Below are 25924 nucleotides of genomic sequence, written 5' to 3' on the forward strand. Positions count from 1 at the left end.
AGATCATAGGAAGGGAGGATAGAATCTAGTCTCTAGGGACCTTGTCCTTGAGCTGTTCCTCTAGGTGGTCTAGCCACACCATTAGAAACCGGGCTGTACACGTGGCTGCAATAGCTGGCCTAAGAGACGTTTCCCAAGACCGTTTAAGGAATACATCAGCCCTTCTGTCTAGCGGGTCTTTTAAACTACCTAAGTCCTCGAATGGTAGAGAGGTTCTTTTATAAGCTTTGGCCTCTGCCGCGTCGAGTCTTGGGGGCTTATCCCATGCGGCTGACACGGTCTCCTCAAACTGGTACCGGGTACCTCCTTTTGAACACTGGCGGTAAAGAACCCTTCCTTTCGGGTTTTTTCCATTCCCGAGTAATCAGGGAATTTATTTTATCAATCACCGGAAAGGATCTACGATTTTTCCTGTCTAGTCCTTTAAACATCAGATCCTGCATGATCTTACTGAATGGGGCTCCTCAATCCCCATAGTATTGTTCACCGCTTTCACAAGCTGATTTATCTGGTCAAGCGGGAAGCATGAGCGACCTGCTCTGGCCTCTGAAGATGATGAGGATGAAGGGGATGAATCTGATTTTAGTTCCCCCTGAGTCGCTCCCCGAACTTGAAACTGGGTACCTGGGTTCTTCCTCCCTAACCAGTCTTTCCTGTGATAGGGTTTTAACTGTTCCCCTGACCTCCTGTCTGACCATCTCTCTGAGTGGTGGTCAGGTCTTGAGTCTCTTCCGCTACTAATTTCTGAATGTACGGTCTGCACAGCTTTTTCCTGTGGCCATCTGGGAGTGGAACCCCACACTCGGCACACTCCCTGTGTTTAGTTTTAGCAGAACTTTTTCCCTTGACAGATAAGGAGAAAGGGAACAAAAGGAGAGATAATATATCACCAAGTGAACTTTCTCGGAGATCACTTACCCGTGACATGTAAGTGAGAGGTACTGTAATCTGCGGGGGGTCCTTCCCAACCGATGATGTATGTCTACGGCCTGAGTGAGGACTTGCCGGACTTAGAATTCTGACTGGCTTTAGATCCTCCAGGGCGGCTACTGCCACTAGAATGCCGTTGGGTAGCTGTTCCATGGGGCTTCTCTGAGAGAAGTTGCTGCGGGTGCTCTGGCAAATGCTGCTGCTGCTCCAGTGAATCCATTTTAAGGAATGGGCCTGGAAGCACCTGGATGCCATGCAGCTCTTTTAAATAGCCGGCCTCCCCCAATGGTACCCTCCCCGGATGGGGCCAGCAGGTGAATCCAGGTGGCCTGCCAGGTAATATAATGCACGCTACTGGGTACGCCTCCCCCCGAGACCGCGCCCACCGCCAGATGGGGTCTGCTCACCAGGCAGCATCTTCCCCTCCCCCGCTGGTGACTCTGGGGCTGCCAGGAAGAGATCACCGCCACGGCCCTAACAGTGCATGCCCGGCTGTATCAACGGGCCGCGCCACTGGTCGCATCATCAGGGACCGCCCCCTTCCAGCTCGTCACTGCGGGCACACGCCGAGACCGCACCGCCGCTCCCCCACCGTACAGCAGAGCACTGCGCAGTTGACACACACCACCACAGTTGGGAGCACCTGCCCCGGATGCCGCCAGCCGGCATGGACCTGAGGAAAAAAGGCCCCCACGCGTATACTTACCAGTACCTGCGGCGACGGGCCCCTTAAAGTCAACCCTCCCCCTGGAGGGTGTTTTGTCCTGCTGCCACCTCACCAGCAGTCCCCCTGCCGTGGGCGCATTCAGGACACTGGACAGACCGAAGCAGGGGACCCAGCTACCTTGGCCGGCCTACCGGACCTGGGCATATCCTCCGTGTCTTCATCCTGAGGTATGTCTGAGATGGGTCGCCTTGTCAGGGACAAGAAACCAACTGAGGCGGGAGAGAGGGCTGCCTTTTTATGTCTGTAGGTTTCCTGTCCCTGAAGGGTGGATCCTCTCTCATGGTGCTGTCATGGCGACTGAATAAAATAGGGTAGGAATACACAGTTGTTGTTTTTTTTTTTATTATTATTTACGCCATTCAAAAACCATAATAGTCTTGTACACTTATGAGGACACTTCTCCGCCTCTCATTGACTCCACCTGCCCATTTTTGCAGTATCGGACAAGATGCTATATATACCAGCATACACACCAGCCGGCCAATCACTATCTTCGTGCATACACTGGACTCCTAAACTATGTGTTTGGTGTACAATTTAAGTGTTCTGGTTGACAATTGGCTGTTTAGGCTGCTAGGAGTGCAAACTTATAAAGGAAAGTATTTAGGCGGACTGGTTCAATTTATCAGATTTACCTTTTTGACCATAATAAACAAATCATGGTCATTTAGTAACTGATTTTTTGTTATTCTTTGCATCTTTTATAGGTATATTCAATGCAACAGTCTAATAAGCAGCATCTCTTGTTTGTTTTTTTGCTGGCCACATTACACACATTTTTATAATTTGTTGTAAATGAGTTGTGTTTAAAAAGATGGCAAACATTTTGGCCTTTGAATTTGCGTTGGGCGTTATGTAGGAGTCTCAACTTTTATGATGTGGAAAAAATAGTAATAGTTTTTATTATACTAGTATTTTGTTCTGAATTAACACATTCTTAATTTCTACAAAGGCAGCCCTGCTAACATTGATGATAACAAATCTGCCTTCAGTCTTTTCCCCAAATCATCAGGTGGTCTTTTATGCTATTTTCATAGTCGCCTTATTTTAAGAACAATGTTTTTCCGTTTTTTTTGTCGTATAAACTATCTTTATGATTTTACTGACTAAGTGATCAGATGGCCTCTGAGTCCAACCACAACGTAGCACCGGATCTATGGCATGATGCTACAGGTCCTCAACACCAGTGACTTCAGAAAGTCATGTGCCTTCACCAGTGTGAACAGCGACTGACAGTGTAAACATAGTTTCACTCTGAAAAATTAACACGTGCTACAAGATAAGAAATCAATTGTTGTTGTAGCTATTAGCAGATTACTGGTAAAATACTAAAGACCTAATAAAGTCATCTGTGATGCTTAAATGCCGAATATATTTTGATAGAAATAGGCAATCCTTGGTTATAGGTGGTCTGCAAAAATAAGCTGATCACTAGACCGCCCACTGTTCGGACCCCAATCAGATGTAATCCACAGGGACATCTAGCAGAGAGTGTTCAATTCCCCTGAAATTCCACCATATATGGCAACTATTACAAATAATGATGAACACTATATATTGGTGTGTGCAATTTATTTATTTCAAAGTACATTTTAGTACAGACTTCAAAAAGCTAAATTAATGTACCTTGCTCAATCTGTATAAGATGGTGTAGAGCTAAAGTGAGAGTTAGGAAACATCTGCATTGTATCGCAGAGCTTTCATAGAGACAATGTTCTTGTTTCCCAAAATTGCCACCAGTTGCATGTGCACATGGCCTCACATCCCTTTTGTCTGTCTCTTTTGTGAAGCGTTTTTATGGAATTTTAACTACCTAGTGAGGTGGGAGAGGCTGATCTGGGACCAAGGTGGAACTTCTGACAGATTGGACAGGTATAAGGAGAAGACTCCACCTCTCAGCTCCTGAATCCAGGTGTATATATAAACAGAGGTTTAAATAAATGATGTGACAGACAGTGGGAGAGAGAAACCTCATTATTCTTGGAGTCTTCTTGCAAAAGTTGTACCTGCTTTGGGCCATTCAGGGGGGTGTACAAAATACCCGGAGCCTGAAGAAAGGACAGCATCTCTGATTAACCTCACAGCAAAGATGTTGTACCTGGAGAATAATGCCCAGGCTCAGTATAGTGAGGTAATGTATCACTTTAATATTCAGAATATTCATATTTGTATGTGTATATATGCATATTTATATATGCATGTATGTGTGCGTATGTATGTGTATGTATGTATAGATATATATGTATAGAAATGTGTATATATACGTATGTGTGTGTGTGTGTGTGTGTATATATATATATATATATATATATATATATATATATATTTATATATATATATATATATATATATATATATATATAGTTTATATATCCCTTTCAAGTATATAAATCTATGATTTGATGCAAGTTGTACACTAAAAATTACATCAAGCCATAATTTTATATACTTGTAAGCAAATTGCATCTTTACTGTAAATGAGAATGCACATTGGGAGGTATACTTTTGCTACTTTTGACTACTGAATGGAATAACTTCGCTTTATCCAGGGACATCTTGAGATCCTGATGCGACATTCCAGCACATAACCGAAAAAGTGCAGCTGCTGCCACTCATTTTCAATGATCAGAATTTCATGGCATTGTGCAAGAGCACAAAATGTGAATTGTGCCATGCAAGGACTATGCAGCGCAGTTGGAATGATTAGCTAGTCATTGTTACAGGATAAAAAGTGACCCTTTTCTCGGTTTAAGTACATATTGATTGATTACAAGTTTTCAAAAGGTTTTTTTTTTTTTTTTTTGAGTAGTAGTTTATGACTCTGGAAATTTTCCAAAGATTTCTATGTGAATTGTTAGCGGTGATGGTGTTTGTTCTAGAAGCAGGTGGAAACAGAGATGTCGTTGTTCAAGGTGATCTAAGGGCTGCTCTGAGAAGGATTGCATTAGGGTCTAATGAGGTGTTGAATGCAGAAAGATTATTTACCTAAGGTTTAATGGCAAGGTGAGAAACCAACAATTAACTCTCCTTTTCTAAAATTTGGATGAGATTGGTCACCTCTGTGTGACAAGCTTTCATAATGTTGGGCACATTTCCAGTATAAGAATGTATTCATGATGTACAATCGCCATTTAGGGTAAGGCAATCTGTTCAGCTCATCAGTTGTCTAGAGTTAGCGGCGTTCACTGAAGCAACTTCTTTCTTAAGAACATTGATCAAATTACCCTTAATCATTATTAGCACTATTCGGCAACCCATAGTGATGTGAATACAACATCATTCCGCTAGTTGGTTCTTACTATATTTGTTATTTTTATAATACCTTCTGCAAGAAGATAATTGTGCATTATTTGTGATGTGACAACATGGTAATGCTCCATTACACTAGTGTTCTTAGGCTGCTTTTTAACAGTTAAGTAAATTTGATCTTTGGCCTAAATTTTTTAATCCGTAGTTTAAAACTTTTTTTTTTTTTGCTACACATTTGTCTTAATGTCTCTAAAAGTGCAAAAAGGCCTATGAAGTAGCAAAGTCGAAGGTCTTCCTCCTAATAGGTTTACATGATGACATTTTCCAGTCTTGTTCTCCCCATTATCATAACCATCATTAATAACTTACGATTTTACCGATTCAGAACATTTATGAATATCAGAAACACTGGTGTTGTACACTCCTTTTAAAATCTTTCTAAACTTCTTGGATGAAATCCATTGGCGAAATCTAAGTCAATGAGTGGTTATTATGGATCAGTTTTAAAAGGTGAGAGGAAGCAGGTACTAAGACTGGGGGATTAGGGTAGTAATACTGTCCAGGGGGCTGGGAGGAAAGGAATTTCAGTCTGTCATGCTTTCCTCCACCCCCATCTTGTTTCAATCTCATGCCACTGGAAAACATGGAAGATAGGGTAATTCAAACATACCCTTATGCATTCTGAGCTGCCATCATGTGGGTACGTATGTTCTTATTTGATTTTTCAAAGGAAGCAGCCATCCAAAATAGAATCCAGGAAAATGTGTACATGCTTCTAGAACGAAAAGTTTGGTAAACTGACACCAGAACGAGGAAGTTATTGCAATTTTTTTAAAAGAAAAAGCCATTTTTGGCAGATTTCTACTTTGTTCATTTCTCCGTGAAAATCGACATACATTTTTGGCATAATCTTTTAAATTGTGTTTTACGATTTCCAATTTCATCTACAATTTCTAATTTCCACTGGTTTTTATACTGATTTCAGTTTTTTGTGTGGTTTCATGTATATTCTTGCACATATTTGATTTCAAAATGATCCTAGTTGTCCTTGGAAACAGGAAGCAGTTCAGTTTTTCTCTGTAGACAGACTCGTCATAATAACTGAATCTGATTCAATCACAAGGTGCATGTAGAAAAGACAGTGCTAAATCTATAGCATTTGCAAGGACCCGGTAGGTTTCTGTAGCTATATTGTCATGGAGATCCCATGATGCACTGCACACAGGGGCAGACATCTTTGGTGCAACCTGTGCAGCCAGACGGGGGCCTAAGGCACAATAGGGCCAACTTCTACCTCCACAACAGAGAGAATTATGCATAATGATGATCTATTGGACTGCAAAGGGTCTCACATCTGGGTCCTCTTATGTCTTGTGTCCACCACTAATCGCACAGCATTGTGAACTTTAAACAGGAATAGGAGAAAAACCCCAAATCAGTACGAAATAAAAACTAACCATTGAGTTAAAGAACTTTGCTCTGTAATATAGTTGGGCTTTCAATGTCAAATGGAAGGAGGGAAGGGACTACTACTATGGGCATATTGGTGTCACTCGTCCAATCCCTACCTCTTGTAGTGTTCATTTTACAATGTTCTTTGTATCTCTTTCACTATTCAACTGAACCTTTTCCAGCTATTCAAAGGGGGCTAGGGGCTAAAATTAGAGTGATCGTCGGTTTAATTTTTTTCCTATAAATCAGTAGTACATGTGAAAATAAGAAACTTTGTAATATATATTGAGAAATCTGCTACTTTCTTCTCCTGGTCTGAGCTTTCATTATCCAAATTCACAGTGCGCAGGTAAAATCTGTTTTCAATTTCCCATTACTGAGATAGAAGGCACTTGCTGCTTATAAAGTTCACCATCTCCTCCCTCCATAGAATTGTAAAAGCACCAATTGTCAGCTATTTGTTAAAGGAAACTGTCTTCAATGAATAGATTTTACCCATTAATTGAGAGTAAAAGATCAGTCCTGGAGGAAAGAGAAACAGATTTCGATACATTACAAAGTTACTTATTTTCATGTGTTATGTGAAAAAAAATTAAAATGAGGGATAAAGGATAGAAAAGCCATCAATTAGCTAGTTTACTGCTATGGTATCCTACGGTCATCACACTTTGTTTCTTATTTACATAGGGTACCATAGGGGTCCATTAATCAGGTGATGACCAAAAAATGTCTTTTTGGACATTATCTGACTGCTAAATCATAGAATCATAGAATCGTAGAGTTGGAAGGGACCTCCTGGGCCATCTGGTCCAACCCCCTGCTCAAAGCAGGATTCGCTAAATCATCCCAGTCAGATGTCTGTCCAGCCTCTGTTTGAAGACTTCCATTGAAGGAGAACTCACCACTTCTCGTGGCAGCCTGTTCCACTCATTGATCACTCTAACTGTCAAAAAGTTTTTTCTAATATCTAATCTGTGTCTCCTCCCATTCAGTTTCATCTGATGATGACAAATGACAAATGACAGTATTTGGAAAAAAAAAAAGTAATGGAATAGAGAAATAGACTATAGTCCAGTGAAATATATCAGACTCATTGAATAATAAAAGGAATATAACCATCATTTTTTTTTTTACATGTATTCCCTTAAAAAACTAAACCTTTATTGATAAATTAGATTAAAAAAACACCTATTCCCATAAAATAAATGGAACAAAGTCCACAGAAATGAACAAAATAGAAGACCATGAAAAATCCCTACAAAAGGACTACAATAACCTATCTGCACACCTTCCTTACTGTGGAGGTTGGACCCTAAAAGATACGATTATTTGGCGCCCCCACTCAACGTCGACTCACCCTATATCTCCTATCTCACCCTAGATGAAAAGGTGGGAAAACAATATTCACTAGAAAGGGGATGAAGGAAGGGAAATAAAGGAAAAATGCAGAAAAAACCTTTTCTATAGGAAAAGATAACATTTCATATGGCATCGTGCCTTTTCATCATGGTATCTGGGGCATCATAGAGTTTATCCAACATCTGTGGTACTACAGTCTTAGGCCTCCTGATGAACCGTTACACCGGGGAAGCGCGTCGAGGTGACTTCTTATGATAAGTAACCACCATGTGGTGACTATTATATGTTTTCATCTATTGGACTTTAAATGTCCAAAAGAAGGTTACTTACGATCAGCACCGCTCTTTGGCGCATGTATATTACTGCATGGGGTTATGCCTATCATTAATTGTGGCAATGTACGTTTAGTACTTCTTTTTGATCACATTTTCTAAATCTTTGTAAAGTGGTCTTTTTTGGGGTTAGCATATATTGCTTAGTATTTTTAGGCTAAATAGCCTTTTTCTATGCTAGCCCTTCATGTGGATACAATATGAAATGTTATCTTTTCCTATACAAAAGGATTTTTTCTGCATTTTTCCTTTATTTACCCTTCCTTCATCCCCTTTCTATTGAATATTGTTCTCCCACCTTTTCATCTAGTGGGAGAATAGGGTGAGTCGACATTGAGTGGGGGCGCCAAATAATCATATCTTTTAGGGTTCGAACCTCCACGGTAAGGAAGGTGTGCAGATAGGTTATTGTAGTCCTTTTGTAGGGCTTTTTCATGGTCTTCTACTTTGTTAATTTTTGTGGACTTTGTTCCATTTTTTTCACGGGAATAGGTGTTTCTTAATCTAAATTATCAATAAAGGTTTAGTTTTTTAAGGGAATACATATAGTCCAGTAAAAGACTAATGGGTATCACGTGGTACCTATGGATGACTGGAATACAGGATAAGTGAATGTGAATATCATAAGATTTACATGACATAGCTGTAAAATTGATGTCATTTTAGCCTATGGGTGAAAGATATGATCAGAGCCAAATTCACACCATCTCCAATGGTATTTGTGTTTTTTTTTGTTTGTTTTTTGTAATGGTATCACAAGATCTTTTGAACCTCAGTTTTGGATCAGACTATTATCCCATCCTGTCATTTGTTCAATAACTACCAGTTCATGATGGTGTTGATCATCTTGGCCAAGCTGGCTTTAAGGTTTGCTAGAGCAGATCATAGTGGGGATTCCGTATGTGGGTGGGTGTCTATGGGTGAATTGAGCTGATGCTTTAAGAGTGCTTCCTTCTTATTATCTGGATAGTTATGGGAAACTCTTGTGAAACCTGGCTGCAGGTGGGAGGATGCCTTAAAACCTTTCATCTCCCTTCCCTTCCATCTCCTGCAGTCTATTTGCTCATGATGCTTCACTGCAATGTAATAACTCTCCTAGAAGATGGTACATTTGTGATCTTTGGCAACTTGTGCCGTTACTCCATACAGAGTGATTGTTTTAAAAATAAAAAAACACAATCCCTTTTGCGAAAAGAGTCTGTATCCTGTCCTAGTAGATGTTGTCAGTTCATAACGATATGAGTAAATATTAACCTATGTAATATTTCCTAAGATTGCTTTTCAATGCATATAGATACAAAACAGATTGCCGACGAGTTCTAGTAGCATGTATCTGAGAAGCTTGACCCTTCTAAAAGGAGATTTCTAGCATCCAGGTTCTCGAAAGGTAAACTTTCAGTTGTGCCCTGCAGGAACTTTTTTTGACATGGAATGTACAATTGACAGTCTAGGCTTTGCCCTATAAATACCTGCCCTGAGGGCAGTCAAGGAGCAGTAATGTCCCACAATGGAAAGCAGGTTTCAGTGTTCCTGGAGCTGGAGACCTTTCAATTATGAATTTATCAGGTTCGGATTAAAATAAGGGCAAATTATATTCAAAGTATGGAAGGCATCCATCTCCAATACGCAAGTGAACTTACTCTAGATTTACTGACTGACGAGTAAACACCTCTCTAATTAAATTTGCTAAAGTTACTAAGACAAAAAATTTTTTTCAATGTCCTTTCTATCTACATGTTGTATTGAAATGTATAATGGGCGAATCCTTTGTAAAAAGATTATATTAAGCTCACTGCAGTCTCCATCGATTCTTGGAGAACAAGGTTCCTCGATATCCTTTTACCTGTCCTTATTTGTCAGCCCATATCCAGTTAAAATTCCTTGAGTTACCGGTGACACATTTTTTTTTGTTTTTTAAATGAAATATTAGCTATATGAAATGGTCGAAAAGTGAAATAGGTGTCTGAGCATGCAATAGGTTAAGGCGGTATAAATGATACTTTTCCTCCTAGCGTGGCCATCCCACCAGCAGCTTAAGGGTTAGTGAGACCCAGACATTTGTTTATTCTGTCATGAGATCTTTGCTCTTGAATTTGCTCAGCTTTTCACCTGGTTTAGACTTTGGGTTTTACACTTCCTGCCCCCAATACTTGTGTCTGTCTTGTTGACATTTCTTTTGTTAGCTGAGCAATGTGAGAGCGTCTGATGCTGGCCTCCTCTCTCTGGGCATCACACTTGTCTGGGATATAGGCATTTCACCTCGCCTGCTGCAAACCCGCTGAAACTCAATCTGCAGAATTCCTCCGTACTGCTGGCTTTCACGTCTGAGAATTTCTTCATATGTTTTCTCTATGCTGTGATATAAACCCAGGAAATTATTCTTGTTTTATAGAGAAGGAAGATCTCGCTTTGTAAATGCATTGTCCATTGATGATCCATGTATGTGAATATTTACAACTCTCCATTAATTGGACTCTGTTAGCAGGTTTTTGCTATGTAATCTGAGGACAGCATGAGGTATGGGTTGACAGACTAAACACGGTATCACTTATTAGGCTGTGATGATGATGTTTACTTCTAATGACTATGATATCACTAGGATATTATCATTGCCCTGACTAGCTGTCTCTTGCCAATTCCTCCTCTGTTAGGCAGCTCGCTGTCTGTAGACAGTACATACAGCTCTGGCAAAAATTAAGAGACCACTGCCAAATGTTCAGTTTGTCCTATTTTTCTTTTTATAGGTATATTTTTGATTAAAATGTAAATTGCTCTTTTAGTCAATAAGCTTCTGCTATGTCTTCAAATTTCCAAGGAATTAATTTTATATTTTTTTTTTCTGACAAAAAAAAAATGGTCAAAATAAAAAATGGGGTTCAGGTCTGGAGAATGGGCTGCTCATGACAGGGTTTTGATGTGGTAGTCTCTTAATTTTTTCAAGAGCTGTAGAGCCTGGTGTGGGCGGGGATAGCTTTCTCAGCTGTACTGCATTGTACATCTAAGTACTTTGTCATAACTGCTGCACCCAATAACCTAAGTGACACACTGTTGGAATCGGGGTCTCTTTTCCTACATTATGCTGGTCTCAGATTAGGTAACAAAAACTTGGTGACAAATTCCCTTTAAAAGGTTTTCAAATTTTGTAATCCGTCAATGTTATGATTGGTCAAGGTCTGATCTATCAGTTCTCCACAAATCCTGACAGAATAGATTGGCATTGCATCCATTTTGCTGTTTTTCTCTGCACAGTATCAACCCTAGCTGTGCAGGGAACAGCAGTGCTTCTCCATTCAAGTAGGTGGGACTCTGCAGCCATTCCCTGCACAGCAGGTGGATAGGGGAACACTTTGCAGGGAAAATCATGAAAGGGTCTTTACACTGCAATTTTGTTGTTCTTAGAATTGGTTTGGGATCTGATAGGTCAGATCCCCACTGATAATGAATCCATAGCATATCCAAGGATATGCTATTACTTTGAGATGGTAACCCCTTTAAAATACAGATAAAAGGCCTCCACCTAAATTGGCCATCGCAGACTGATACTTTGTAATCTGCAAATTCTTTGCATGACGTACTACAGATTAGTTGGGTAGTTGGTGTTTAACACCACAATGGATGCATTTTGTACAGATTGACTCATTTCTTTTGCTTGCTTATTCACACTTCCCATTAAGCAACAGATTGTTCTTAGTCACCATCTTAAGAGATATTTGATGTTTCAAAGTTGAGTACTCCTACTCAAATTTCCCAAAGGCAGTGATTATGCACTGTACTACATTTTAAAAGCACAACATGAGGGCTGTAGAAGTACAAAATATCTTGGTATCCTGAAACATTAAGATTTCCTTTTAATGGAATGAAGGGTCCTAAGCCAATCACTAAACACTCCATAGTATGGTGCCTCCTCCACCAAACATTATAGTTGCTATAATGCAGTCAGGCAGCTAACTTTCTCTTAGTATTTGCCAAAATCGGACTGATTCACCAATCTGCCAGATAGAACTGATTCATCGCTCTATACAGTAGAACATGTTTCCACTGTCAGACTCCAGTGGTGGTTTGCTTTATGTTGCTCAACTCAACACTTAGCATTGTGCTGGGTGATTGTAAAGCTTGCACGCAACGTCTTGGCCATGTTAACCAGTACTCTGAAGCTCTTGGTAGAGCATATTTTTTGTGCTGATGTAAAAGCCGTATGAGGTTTAGAGCTTACAAGTCATTAAAGTAGACTCAATGACTGCAAAATTCTATTTGCTTCAGCACTTGGAGTCCACAATCTGAAACTTTACGAGGTCTACATTTTTGTGGCTGGGTGCTGAAGTTTCTAAGCCGTTCCACTTTAAATAAAACCGCTTACAACTGATCGTAGAATAGTAGGGAAGAAATTTCACAACCTGACTTATGACGGACACATCTTATTACAGTACCAAACTCGAATTCAGTGAGCTCTTTAGTATCACCCATTTTTTCACAAATGTATGTTAAAGATGACTGCATGGCTAGGAGCTGAATGTTATTCTTCTGTAACAATAGGTCGGAACGAAAAAGCTGAATTCAACTATTAATATGTGCATTCTAATACATTTATCCATGTATTGTTTTTTATAAATTGACTGAGTATGTTTGTGTATGTATATATGTGTATCTATAGGTGTGTACATAATGTATTATATGTGTTCGTGTGTAAGGTGTAGTTTGTCATGCTTCAGTTTTCCATTTAATCTTCCTTTTTGAGATCAGTCATGTACTAGGGAGTGTCTCATTCTGCACTTTTGAGATGCTGATCTTCAAATCTGTCTTTCAGTTGTTTCTTTTGAAAGTTTTATATTAATTACAGCTTACATGTTTGTGTTTAATATTTAAGCAGTCAAACAGGTTCCTATAAAATATATTATCCTGAAATGGCAACCAACCAACCGCTGACCCTTTTGGCTTTTAGCAAAGCTTACATTTCTGTTAATATATTGCATTGAAGGAGTACAGAAAAATATTTCAATGTAGGGTTTTTTTAATACATAATAAACTCTAAAATACATGGGCCATGCAGCAATGTTTACTAGTTCCACTTAGTTTCCAGATGTGACTTCATTCTTGTATAAGCCACTTTTCACATCAATTTTGTTACCATATACTTGAGACATATTTAGCTTTCCTATATTATTCTGTACATAAACCTACAGTGGGTACGGAAAGTATTAAGTCCCATTTAAATTTTTCAGTCTTTGTTTCATTGCAGTCATTTGGTAAATTCAAAAAAATTCATTTTTTTCTCATTCATGTACACTCTGCACCCCATCTTGACTGGAAAAAAACAGAAATGTAGAAATTTTTGGAAACTTATTAAAAAGGAAAAACTGAAATATCACATGGTCATAAGTATTCAGACCCTTTGCTCAGACACTCATATTTAAGTCACATGCTGTCCATTTCCTTGTGATCCTCCTTGAGATGGTTCTACTCCTTCATTGGAGTCCAGCTGTGTTTAATTAAACTGATAGGACTTGATTTGTAAAGGCACAAACCTGTCTATATAAGACCTCACAGTGCATGTCAGACCAAATGAGAATCATGAGGTCAAAGGAACTGAACAAGGAGCTCAGAGACAGAACTGTAGCAAGGCACAGTTCTGGCCAAAGTTACAAAAGAATTTCTGTAGTACTCAAGGTTCCTAAGAGCACAGTGGCCTCCATAATCCTCAAATGGAAGAAGTTTGGGACCACCAGAAGTCTTCCTAGACCTGGTCGTCAAGCCAAACTTATCAATCGTGGGAGAATAGCCTTGGTGAGAGAGGTAAAGAACCCCAAGATCACTGTGGCTGAGCTCCACAGATGCAGCAGGGAGATGGGAGAAAGTTCCACAAAGTAAAATATTATTGCAGCCCTCCACCAGTCGGGCCTTTATGGCAGAGTGGCTAGACAGAAGCCTCTCCTCAGTGCCAGATATATGAAAGCCCGCGTAGAGTTTGCTAAAAAACACATGGACTCCCAGACTATGAGAAATAAGATTCTCTGGTCTGATGAGATGAAGGTAGAAATTTTTGGTGATAATTCTAAGTGGTGTGTTTGGAGAAAAACAGGCACTAGTCATCACCTGCCCATTACAATCCCAACAGTTAAACATGGTGGTGGCAGAACATGCTTTGGGGGTGTTTTTCAGCTGCAGGGACAGAAAGACTGGTTGCAATTGAAGGAAACATGAATGCGGCCAAGTACAGAGATATCCTGGATGAAAACCTCTTCCAGAGTGGTCTGGACCTCAGACTTGGCTGAAGGTTCACCTTCCAACAAGTCAATGACTCTAAGCACACAGTTAAAATAACAAAGGAATGGCTTCAGAACAACTCTGACCATTCTTGACTGACCCAGCCAGAGCCCTGACCTAAACCCAATTGAGCATCTCTGGAGAGACTTGAAATCATCTGTCCACCAATGTTCATCATCTAACCTGATGGAGCTGAAGGGGATCTGCAAGGAAGAATGGCAGTGGATCCCCAAATTCAGGTGTGAAAAACTTGTTGCATCATTCCCAAGAAGACTCATGGCTGTACTAGCTCAAAAGGGTGCTTCTACTCAATACTGAGCAAAGGGTCTGAATACTTAACACAAAGGAGGACAGTTTGCAACTACAGACAGATTTGAGTAAATTGGAGAATTGGGCTGAAAAATGGCAAATGAGGTTTAACACAGATAAGTGTAAGGTTATGCACATGGGAAGGAGAAACAGATGCTACAATTACTTACTAAATGGGAAACTGCTGGGGAAATCAGACATGGAAAAAGACTTGGGCATCTTAGTCAATAAGAAGCTAAATTGGAGTGCCCAGTGTCAGGCAGCTGCCACCAAAGAAAATGGGGTCATGGGATGCATTAGAAGAGGTCTGGGGACACGAGATGAAAACATAATTCTCCATCTGTACAAATCACTCGTCAGACCACACTTGGAGTATTGTGTGCAATTTTGGACGCCGGTGCTCAAGAAAGACATTACTGAACTTGAAAGGGTTCAAAGGCGGGCAACTAGAATGATAAATGGAGTTGGTTCGCTACAATACCCAGAAAGGTTATCAAAATTAGGTCTATTTACTCTAGAAAAGAGAAGACTTAGGGGAGACCTAATATATATGTACAAGTATATCAGAGGGCAATACAGAGATCTCTCCAATGAACTGCTTGTACCAAGGACTGTGACAAGAACAAGGGGGCTTTCTCTTCGTTTGGAGGAGCGACAATTTCTGCACCAGCATAGAAGAGGGTTCTTCACAGTAAGAGCAGTGAGGCTCTGGAATTCTCTTCCTGAGGAAGTGGTGTTGCCAACTCACTGAATGAATTTAAGAAAGGAATGGATGCTTTTCTTGTATCAGTAGAGAAGGTTACAAATAACATAATATTATAGGTAGATGGTTGACCCAGCTTAGGGGAAGGAATTTTTTTCCCTATGGAGAAAATTGGCTTCTACTCTGTGGGTTTTTTGCCTTCCCCAGGATCAACAATGCAGAACAGCTGCACTATAAATAGGCTGAACAAGATGGACATAAGGTCTTCCTTCAGCCTTCAAAACTATGTTACTATGTTACTTTTGACCATGTGATATTTCAGTTTTTCTTTTCTTAAATTGCTGTATGTTTTTTTATTTATATTTTATTTTGTTCAGGTGATATTGGCTATATAAACAATAGAAATGGTCATATCCTTGAGCATCTTTCGCAACAATAGAATATTATAACCCTTAAATATGCCGAAAGCTGTATTTCTTATTTGGGTTGCTTCATTAAATTAACTTGTTCTTTTTTCCTTTTTTTAGCCACAGTACACAAACTTGGGCCTGCTGAACAGTATGGAACAGCAGATACAGAATGGTTCCTCTTCCACCAGCCCTTACACCAATGAGCATGCACAGAACAGCGTGACCACACCATCACCATACGCTCAGCCAAGCTCCACATTTGATGCCTTGTCTCCTTCGCCAGCCATTCCTTCAAATACTGATTACCCAGGACCTCACAGCTTTGATGTCTCATTTCAGCAGTCCAGTACAGCCAAGTCTGCCACATGGACGGTAAGCAGAATAGTGTACACTTTAAAAACATGGAATTATTTAATGCCCTCAATAGGTCATTCATTTGGAGAATGAAGTTTTGGTTCATTTTTCTTTAGTCTTGAGAGGGGATCATCTCCTATTATCAGGTAAGCTACCCAGGTATAGATGGATAGGTGGCACTAGTTCTCACTTGTATAAGGTTTCTCAGAGAGTATTGCCTGCAAGATTCCCTACAACATATGAATCTCCACATGGAGAGCATATACCGTCTAAGAGCATCTCCATTTTCTACAGGTATGTGTTCAATTTTGCTTGTATTTGAAGGTTTTCTCCCAATATAGGAAATATTTGTTGAACTACAAGGCTAGTAGCAATGGCCTTGATATTAGGAAACCCCTTGAATAACATCTTGATGTCACTTTATGGGATGTTGCTGTGTTATTACTACAAACTCGTGGAAGGAAAGATAATTGAGGTACTCAGATGACAAGACGTGAACATTATGTTTCTTTGACAAGTTCGCTGTGTCATTACTCCAGTGAAATTAAGAGCATGTAATTAGTGATGCATTATTTATTCTGCTCTTTGTACGGTGAGACACTGTCAGTATTCAGATTCCCATGTACAACACTAGCCATGTCTCCTCCCATCGGTTACAGAATGACGGGACAGCAGCGAGTGTGCTACACCTAAGATTTGTGCTCAGTTCACAAATTATGCTGCCTAATGCAGGAAGAAAAAACAGCTTCTGTCTATTTGTTTGCAAACATCTCCTACTGTCAGATATGACTTGTAAAACCAGTTTTATGTGTCACACGTTACAGCCATCAAGGCACTAGTTGAAATAATTTTATAAGGCTCTAAGTTGCACTGTCATCAGCATTTTTCTTCTAATTAAATGATATAAAGTCTACTGACTGGACTGTAAATGTGAACCCCATAGAGTTTAAACAAACATACTGACACCAAATTATGCTTTATTAACCTACTGAGTAGACAGTCTAACACTATTCACATTCACTGTGCTGATGTCAGAGACCAGTACCAGTTCAGTCTTACGTTTCTTTCAGATGTCAGTGATCATCTGTCCGACCTCTGATCGCAACATACGAAATGTGCATTTCCCGAGCGAGACGGCGTCATATATTTCGATGAGGCTGTTGTGTTCGAGGTCGAGAGATGCATGGCATTGTGATCCAATATCGGTCCAATGATCACAGATATCTGAAGGAGCCCTTAGTACTACCCCTTACCCTTTCACACTGGCTGTATGTCAATGACAGTATGAACGCTCAAGTCGCAAACCATTGTGAACCATGTTCGCATGGTAGATAAATCTGAGCGCGAGAGTCTGTGTGTTTAGGTAGCTGAACCGAACTTTGGACTATAGTTCGATGAATCTCTAACTTCCACAGGTATGCTCAACCCTAATCACTGACATTGTGGTGTTTTAAATGAATGCACACTAGTGCTAGTGTGCACCTGCTTCCATCAGCTTCCCACAACACAATTGCATGGTACTGGTGGGTTACCATGGCAGCTGGGGGGCCTCCAGAAGAGGCTACTGTCGCTGCCATTTTAGTACTCCTGTGAAGCTCAGCCACAGACTGAGCTCCATAAGAGATTTTCACTATTTACTGAAATACTGTAGATTTAGTCCCCAAAGCGAACTAAAATATAAAGTGAGAAAAAAAACATTTTTTTACAAATAAGGAAAAAATACATGTAAAACTTTGACGTTTCCCTCCTTTTCCCTCTATTAAAATAAACATATTTGGATGTATCAAAATTAACTCATTTGGTTAATGCTATAAATAACAAAAATCCCTCCAGAATTTTTTTTTTTTTTTAGTCACCACTCCTCCCTAAAAAAAATTGCAACAAAAACATTAAGATTTTGTATGTACCTAAAATTGGGATCAATAAAACGGTCAGTTCACTTAAAACACAAGCCCTCATCCAGCTCAATTGATAAAAGATAAACATGTTTTGGGTATTTGGAAAATGTCAACACAAAACAAAAATGTTTTTACAAACTTCTGAATTTTTTGGTTTCACTTTAAATAAAAAATACATTTCTCCTAGTATGGTTTCACTGTAATTGCCCATACCTGGAAAGTCATGATTCAGAGTAATTTTTACCATAGAATAAACGACCTAAAAAGAAAGCTAACCAAAAAGTGACCGAATTACATTTTTGCTTTCACAATTTCACCGCATTTGTTTTCTTTTGATCCGCTCTCCAGTACATTAAATATTTAAACGAATGGTGTCAATCAAACCCCCCTATAAAAAAAATAAATAAATAAATAAAATTAAAAAAAAGCCCTCATCTGGCTATGTCAACTGGAAAATTAAAAAAAAAAAAAAAAAAAAAAAAAATTATGGCTTAAGAGCTGGAAAAAACAAGCGCATTGAAAACAATCGTTCTGTGCGCATAGATCTGTAGACCACTTGTAAAAATTGGCAATTAAATCAACTCCCATTGGATTGCAGCTGTGATTGATCAAACTTTAGATATTATCTTTTAGTGACTTTAATTTGGCTTTACTTGAAATCTAATTCCGATGGGGTGTGACAGTACCTGGTTTACAGGTTTATTTTATGTGACAAATAGGTCATATACAAATGCTCCTCACTAAATTAAAATATCATCAAAAAGTTAATTTATTTCAGTTCTTCAATGCAAAAAGTCAAGCTCATATATTATATAGCCATTACAGAGTGATCTATTTTAAGTGTTTATTCAGCCTATTGAACTATGTAACTATATAACAGAAATAAAGACCTCTAGGTCCATCAAGTTCAACCTTTCTCCACCAACTGTACATTTCGTCACTAATCTAACTCTAACTCGCAATCTTATGTGTATCAAGAAAATCATCAGGCCCTTTTTTAAAAGCTGTTAGTGTCTGCCATTACTACCTCCTGTGGTAGGGCATGCCACAGTCTGACTGCTCTAACTGTAAAGAACCCTTTCCTGTTTAGCTGTCGGAATCGCCTTTCTTCCACAGTAATGAGTGCCCCCTTGTCCTCAGCACGGTCCTTGGAAGGAGCAAGTCATGTGCCAGTGTTTTGTACTGGCCACACATCTATTTATACATGTAAATGAGATCCCCTCTGAGGCGTCTTTTTTTTTCTAAGCTAAACAAGCCCAACTTTTCCAACCTCTCCTCATATGAGAGGCCTTCCATCCATGGAATAGTCTAGTTACCTGTCGTTGAACTGATTCTAACTTCTGACTATTCTTTTTAAAATGTGGAGCCCAAAACTGGATCCCATATTCTAGATGTGGCCTAGCCAATGATTAATAAAGGGGTAATATTTTGGGATTGCGGGATTTTATCTCTTTTAATACATCCTACATCCTAAAATCTTGTTTGCTTTTGCAGCTGCCACTTGACATTGAGTACTGCCGCTCAGCTTACTTGTAACAAGAATACCCAAGTCCTTCTCTTGATCTGTAGTGCCGAGTATACTCCTAGTTAATGCATATGCATCAATAGGATTACTCCGTCCTAGGTGCATTACCCTACATTTATCTACATTAAATCTCATTTGCCAAGTGTTTGTTCATTTAGTCATCTTATTCAGATCGTTTTGCAATATTGTAATGTCAGATTTTAATATCCTACGTACTTTCGTGTCATCAGCGAAGACTGACACTTTACTCTCAATCCCATCCATAAGGTTATTAAAAAAGAAGTTAAAAAGAATCGGTCCTAGCAAGGTCCCTGTGGTCCCCACTGCTGACTATATCCCATTTATGACAACTTTGTTTCTGGTAATTTAGCCAATTCCTTACCCATCTGCATAAAGTTTCCCTATGTCCATGCTTCTGTAGCTTAAATATAAGTATGTTATGTGTAACTGTATCAAAAGCCTTTGCAAATCCAGAGAAATCACATCAGCCGTATTGCCTACATTCAGATTTGCACTCGCCTCCTCATAGAAACTCAACATGTTAGTTTGACATGACTTATTCTTCATGAATCCATGTTGGTTGTCAGTTGTCATATTATTCTCTGCAATATATTTCTGCAGGTCATCTCTTATAATGCCCTAAAAAATTTTTCACATCACCGATGTCAGGCTTAGGCTAGTTTCACACTAGCGTTTATTCCACACAGCGCACGGCGCCGCTAAGCCCCGCCCCCTGCCGGCTCCCTGCCCGCCCCATCCGGTCATCGCCGCCTACTATTGCACATGGACGCTTGCGATCTGCGCATCCTATCTTTAGCATATGGTGCACAGATCGTGCGCTGGCCGTGCGCTAGTAGGATTTTGGCGTGCGCTGCGCTCTTTTGAAGGTGCGCCGTGAGCGCTGAATTGCAACATGCTGCGTTCGGCGCGCACGGGCGCACCTTCAAAAGTGCGCAGCGCACGCCAAAATCCTACTAGCGCACGGCCAGCGCACGATCTGCGCACCCTATGCTAAAGATAGGGTGCACAGATCGCAAGCGTCCATGTGCGATAGTAGGCGGCAATGACCAGATGGGGCGGGCAGGGAGCTGGCAGGGGGCGGGGCTTAGTGGCGCCTTGCGCTGCGTGGAATAAATGCTAGTGTGAAACTAGCCTTACTGGACTGTAGTTGCCCGGATCCACCCTCTTACCTTTCTTAAATATGGGTACCACGCGAGCTATTCTCCAATCTTGTGACACCACCCCTGGTATGAGAGTCTAAGAATATGAGATACAGTCGTCTGTCAATTATTGAGCTCAATTCCCTCAGTATCAGTGGAAGAATTCCTTCTGGGCCAGGTGTTTTTTCAATGTTTAAATTGCTCAGACGTAAATGCACTTCTTTTTGTGTTAAACTAGTTGTATCAGGTTGTGAATTTTGATTTTTGCCTTGTTGAATGATCAGGCAGTTCTTTGGTGAACACGGATGAAAAGTGCCTGTTTAATATCTCTGCCTTTTCTTTGTCCTCTGTGATTATCTTGTTGTTCTCATATTTTAAGAGGCCAATACCATCTATTTTTTCTTCTTGGCATTGATGTATTTATAAAAAATTTTGGGATTTTATCATGACTCTACATTGCTGTAACTCCCCCCAATGTCTTCATTGAGCACCGGTTTTAATGTGGATTTTACGAAGATGCACACCCCTCCACTTTTTTTTTTATCTTTCCTGTCCTTTCTAAATGTAGTGTACCTCGCTACATTTGTTACCCAGTCATGGCTCTCATCAAGCCAGGTTTCCGTAATGCCTACTACATCGTATTCTGTGACCGTCATAAGAGTTAATCCATTTTGTTTGCTAGACTTCTTGCATTTGCTGGCAGACATTTCATATTATTAGCACATTTGTTACTCCTCCTCAGCTTCCTGCATTCTTTACATATCCCAGCCCCCCTAAATCCTCATTTACCCCTACTGCCTCCCTCTGTCTACTCTCTCTTTCCCTTTATTAGACCAACTATCATTCCTCTCCCCAGATCCCAGTTTAAATACTCCTCTATTCGTCTTACCATTTTTTTTCTCCAGGCACAGCTGCACCCTCCCCATTGAGGTGTAGCCCAGCCATACCGTAGAGCCTTTAGCCGAAAGAACCCAATTCTCCAGGAACCCAAACCGTTTCTTCCTGCACCAATTCCTAAGCCACTTATTTATCTCCCTAAGCTCCCGCTGCCTGTCTAGTGACCCTCGTGGCACTGACAGTATTTCTGAAAACACCATCTTGGAGGTCCTGGCCTTCAGCTTCTCTTAGTTCCCTAAAATCATTCTTAAGGACCTTCCACCCTCCTCTAACTTTGTCATTGGTACCGATATGTACCATGACCATTGGGTTTTCCCACCCAGAAATTTGTCTATTAAATCCACAATATGTCTTACCCGAGCACCCGGAAGACAACACAATGCTTGGCCTTCACGGTCTCTGTGGCAGATGACCCTGTCTGACCACCTAATTATAGAGTCCCCTACCACCAACATCTGTCTAGCCTTTGTTGCACTTCTATTTCCCTCCTTTCTACAGCAGTCACTTTTCCTGGTTGCTAGGAGCAATGTCCTGCTGCAGTGATCCTAGTCCTGGGCTTGCATTCCTAATATCAGCCAAACAAACATATTTACTAGGTTATGCCAGATCAGGACTGGGATCCCTGGCACTATTCCCCCAACCCGTACCCCTTCTTGTAACATTTACCCAGCTGCTTACTTCTCTTTCCTGATCTTCCCCACCTCCACCCTCCTGCATATCACTGGCCCCAGCCAGTACAAGCTCAGTGAGCTCTAAACTCCTCTCCAGGTTTGCAATGCTTCTGAGTGTTGCCAGCTGCACATTTAGATCCATTACCTGGGCTTCTAAACCTGTAACTCGCTTGCATCAAGTGCAGACATATTCACCCTCAACGGCTGTTCAAGGCATGCATACATCTCACAAGACGCACACCTGGTGGCATTTTCCGTGGAGCACATATTCAATGGGGATAACCATACAGATAAAAGCCGAACAAAAATAAACAATTAAAGCTAGTAAGAAAAACACCAAACTATGCTCTTGTGTTAAATCCATAGTTAAATGCATAGTTTATTTGCAGCCTCTGACTTAATGACAGCCCTCACTCTGCTTAGCAGCCCTAGCTTATAGTGTCTGGAACTTTTAGTTAATGTTGATGATTATGGCTTGCAGCCAATGAAAACCCAAAAGTCATTATCTCAGTAAATTAGAATAATTAACAAAAAATATCTGCAAAGGCTTCCTAGGCATTTAAAGAGAATCTGTCACCCCTTTTTTGCGATATCATATAATGGTATCATTCAATTGTGTGTCACATAAGGATTCTCTTAGTACTTTTGCTTCCCCCTGACCCCGCACCTTTCATGCATAAATACCTTTTTATATCGGTTCAGATGTACGGAAACTGCCACGGTCTGGTCCGCTGGGCGGGGCTTATTCAACTGCTCCCCCCTCCCCGACTTGCTCTACACATTTTTTCTTGTGTAGAGCAAGACAGGGAGGGGGGAGCAGTTGAACAAGCCCCGCCCATCGGACCGGACCGTGGCAGTTGACATGCATCTGAACCGATATAAAAAAGGTATTTATGCATGAAAGGTGCGGGGTCAGGGGGAAGCAAAAGTACTAAGAGAATCCTTATGTGACACACAATTGAATGATATCATTATATGATGTCTCAAAAAAGGGTGACAGATTCCCTTTAAAAAGTTCCCTTAGTCCGTTTCAGTAGGCGCCATAATCATGAGGAAGAATATTGACTAAACAGATGTCAAGAAGGCTGTCATGGATGAACTCCACAAGAGGGGTAAGCCACAAAAGGTAATTGCTGAAGAAGCTGGCTGTTCAGAGTGCTGTATCCATTTATATTAATGGAAAGTTGAGTGGAAGGAAAAAGTGTCATAGAAAAAGGTGCACAAGCACCTGGGATAACTGCAGCCTTGACAGGATTGTTAGGAAAAGCCATTCAAAAATTTGGGGGGGGATTCACAAGGTGTGGACTGTTGCTGGACTTATTACTTCAAGAGCCACCACACAGAGACGTATCCAGGTCATGCACTACAAGTGTCTCATTCCTTGTCAAGCCACTCATGACCAATAGACAATGCCAGAAGAGTCTTACCTGTACCAAGGACAAAAAGAAATGGACTGTTACTCAGTGGTCCAAGGTGGTGTTTTCAGATGAAAGTAAAGTTTGCATTTCATTAGGAAATCAAGGTCCCAGAGTCTGGAGAAAGAGTGGAGAGGCATACAATCCAAGCTGTTTGAGGTCTAGTGTGAAGCTTCCACAATCGGTGATGGTTTGGGAAGCCATGTCATCTGCTGGTGTAGGTCCACTGTGTTTTTTTCAAGACCAAAGTCAGTGTAGCCATCTACCAGGAAATTTTAGAGCACTTCATGCATTCCTCTGCCGACAAGCTTTTTGGAGATGGAAATTTCATTCTCCAGCAGGACTTGGCACCTTTCCCTCTGCTAAAAATACCAATACCTGGTTTAAAAGCAGTATTATTGTGCTTGATTGTCAAGCAATCTCGCCTGACCATAACCCCATAGAAGAATCTATGGGGTATTGTCAAGAGTAAGGTGTAAGACACTGAAGACGAGCTGAAGGCTGCTATCTCCCCAACCTGGGCTTCCATAACACTTCAACAGTGCCACAGACTGATGGCCTCCATGCCACGCTGCATTGATGACCAAGTATTGAGTGCATTTACTGAACATACCTTTCAGTAGGCCAGTATTTCAAATTTTAAAATTTTTCAAGCTGGTGTTATAAAGTATTCTAATTTACTGAGATAATGACTTTTGGGTTTTCATTGGCTGTAAGCCATAATCGGCACTAACAGAAATAAACACTTGAAATAGATCACTGTTTCTAATGACTCTATATAATGAGTTTCACTTTTTGTATTGAAAAATTGAAAACTGGGTTCAAATCCCACCAAGGGCAAAATCTTGCACAGAGTTTGTATGTTCTCCAAGTGTTTGCATGGGTTTCCTCCCACATTCCAAAGAAATACGAATAGAGAATTAAGAATGTGAGCCCCATCAGGGACAGTGATGATGTGTGCAGACTGTAAAGCCTTGCAGAATATGTTCGCACTATATAAAGATTACTATTAAATAAAATAAGTTTTTGATATTCTAGTTTAGAGAGAAGAACTTGTATGTTACACTGCCAGTGTTTGGCCAACCTGAGAGATCACATTGATGAAATTGTCATTTTGATGAAGATTTGTTTACTCAAAGACTATCTTTACCATCTTAAATAAGTAGAAGTTAAGAGCCAGTATATAATTATTAGGATATGATACTTCTACATCTTCTCTACAAGCATTCCTAGTTCCGTCACAATCTCCTCATGAAATTATCTCATTTCTGGTCAGCTTCCAGCACATCACTTCAGGTGGAACGTCATGTGCGAGTTTTAAAATGCTCCTCGGGGCTCCGCCGTGTACTCCTGTGTCCGTGGGAAAAGCCCGCTCTGTATGCTTTGTACACACTTGGCTCCACTCTGTTCATCCTGTACACATATGGCTCCACTCCATACACACACGGCTCCGGTCCGTACACCTCGTACACGCGCGGCTCCGGTCCGTACACCTCGTACACGCGCGGCTCCGGTCCGTACACCTCGTACACGCGCGGCTCCTCTCCGTACACCTCGTACACGCGCGGCTCCTCTCCGTACACCTCGTACACGCGCGGCTCCTCTCCGTACACCTCGTACACGCGCGGCTCCTCTCCGTACACCTCGTACACGCGCGGCTCCTCTCCGTACACCTCGTACACGCGCGGCTCCTCTCCGTACACCTCGTACACGCGCGGCTCCTCTCCGTACACCTCATACACGCGCGGCTCCTCTCCGTACACCTCGTACACGCGCGGCTCCTCTCCGTACACCTCGTACACGCGCGGCTCCTCTCCGTACACCTCGTACACGCGCGGCTCCTCTCCGTACACCTCGTACACGCGCGGCTCCTCTCCGTACACCTCGTACACGCGCGGCTCCGCTCCGTACACCTCGTACACGCAAGGCTCTGTTCTGAACACCTCATACACGCGGCTCCTCTCCGTACACCTCGTACATGCGGCTCCGTTCTGTACACCTCGTACACGCGGCTCCGTTCTGTACACCTCATACACACACGGCTCCTCTCTGTACACCCCGTACAACACCTACACACGCGGCTCCTCTCCGTACACCTCGTACACACGCGGCTCCACTCCGTACACCCCGTAGACATCTCTGCTATGTACACCTCGTACACACACTGCTCTGCTCCGTACACCTCGTACACACATCCGGCTCCACTCCGTACACCTCAGACACATCCGGTTCCGCTACGTACACCTCGTACACACACGGCTCCTCTCCGTAC

The 25924-nt window shown here is 41.1% G+C and overlaps 1 protein-coding gene across 10 annotated transcripts in view; it reads left to right on the forward strand.

Annotated features, from left to right (window-relative positions):
* Positions 1 to 25924, forward strand: part of TP63 (tumor protein p63) — a 420512-nt gene that overhangs the window by 323009 nt on the left and 71579 nt on the right. For 9 of the 10 annotated variants that reach the window (XM_073589416.1, XM_073589417.1, XM_073589414.1 and 6 more), the window contains exon 4: positions 15850 to 16104. In XM_073589416.1, coding sequence (XP_073445517.1) covers positions 15850 to 16104 — 255 coding nt within the window. Of the gene's footprint in view, positions 1 to 3589; positions 3789 to 15849; positions 16105 to 25924 lie in introns of those variants that run through there. The other variant, XM_073589423.1, reaches the window with a different exon arrangement.

The sequence above is a fragment of the Dendrobates tinctorius genome, unplaced genomic scaffold (genome assembly GCF_039654945.1).
Source record: "Dendrobates tinctorius isolate UK_male_01 unplaced genomic scaffold, ASM3965494v1 ptg000107l, whole genome shotgun sequence".
NCBI classification, from domain to species: Eukaryota; Metazoa; Chordata; class Amphibia; order Anura; family Dendrobatidae; genus Dendrobates; species Dendrobates tinctorius.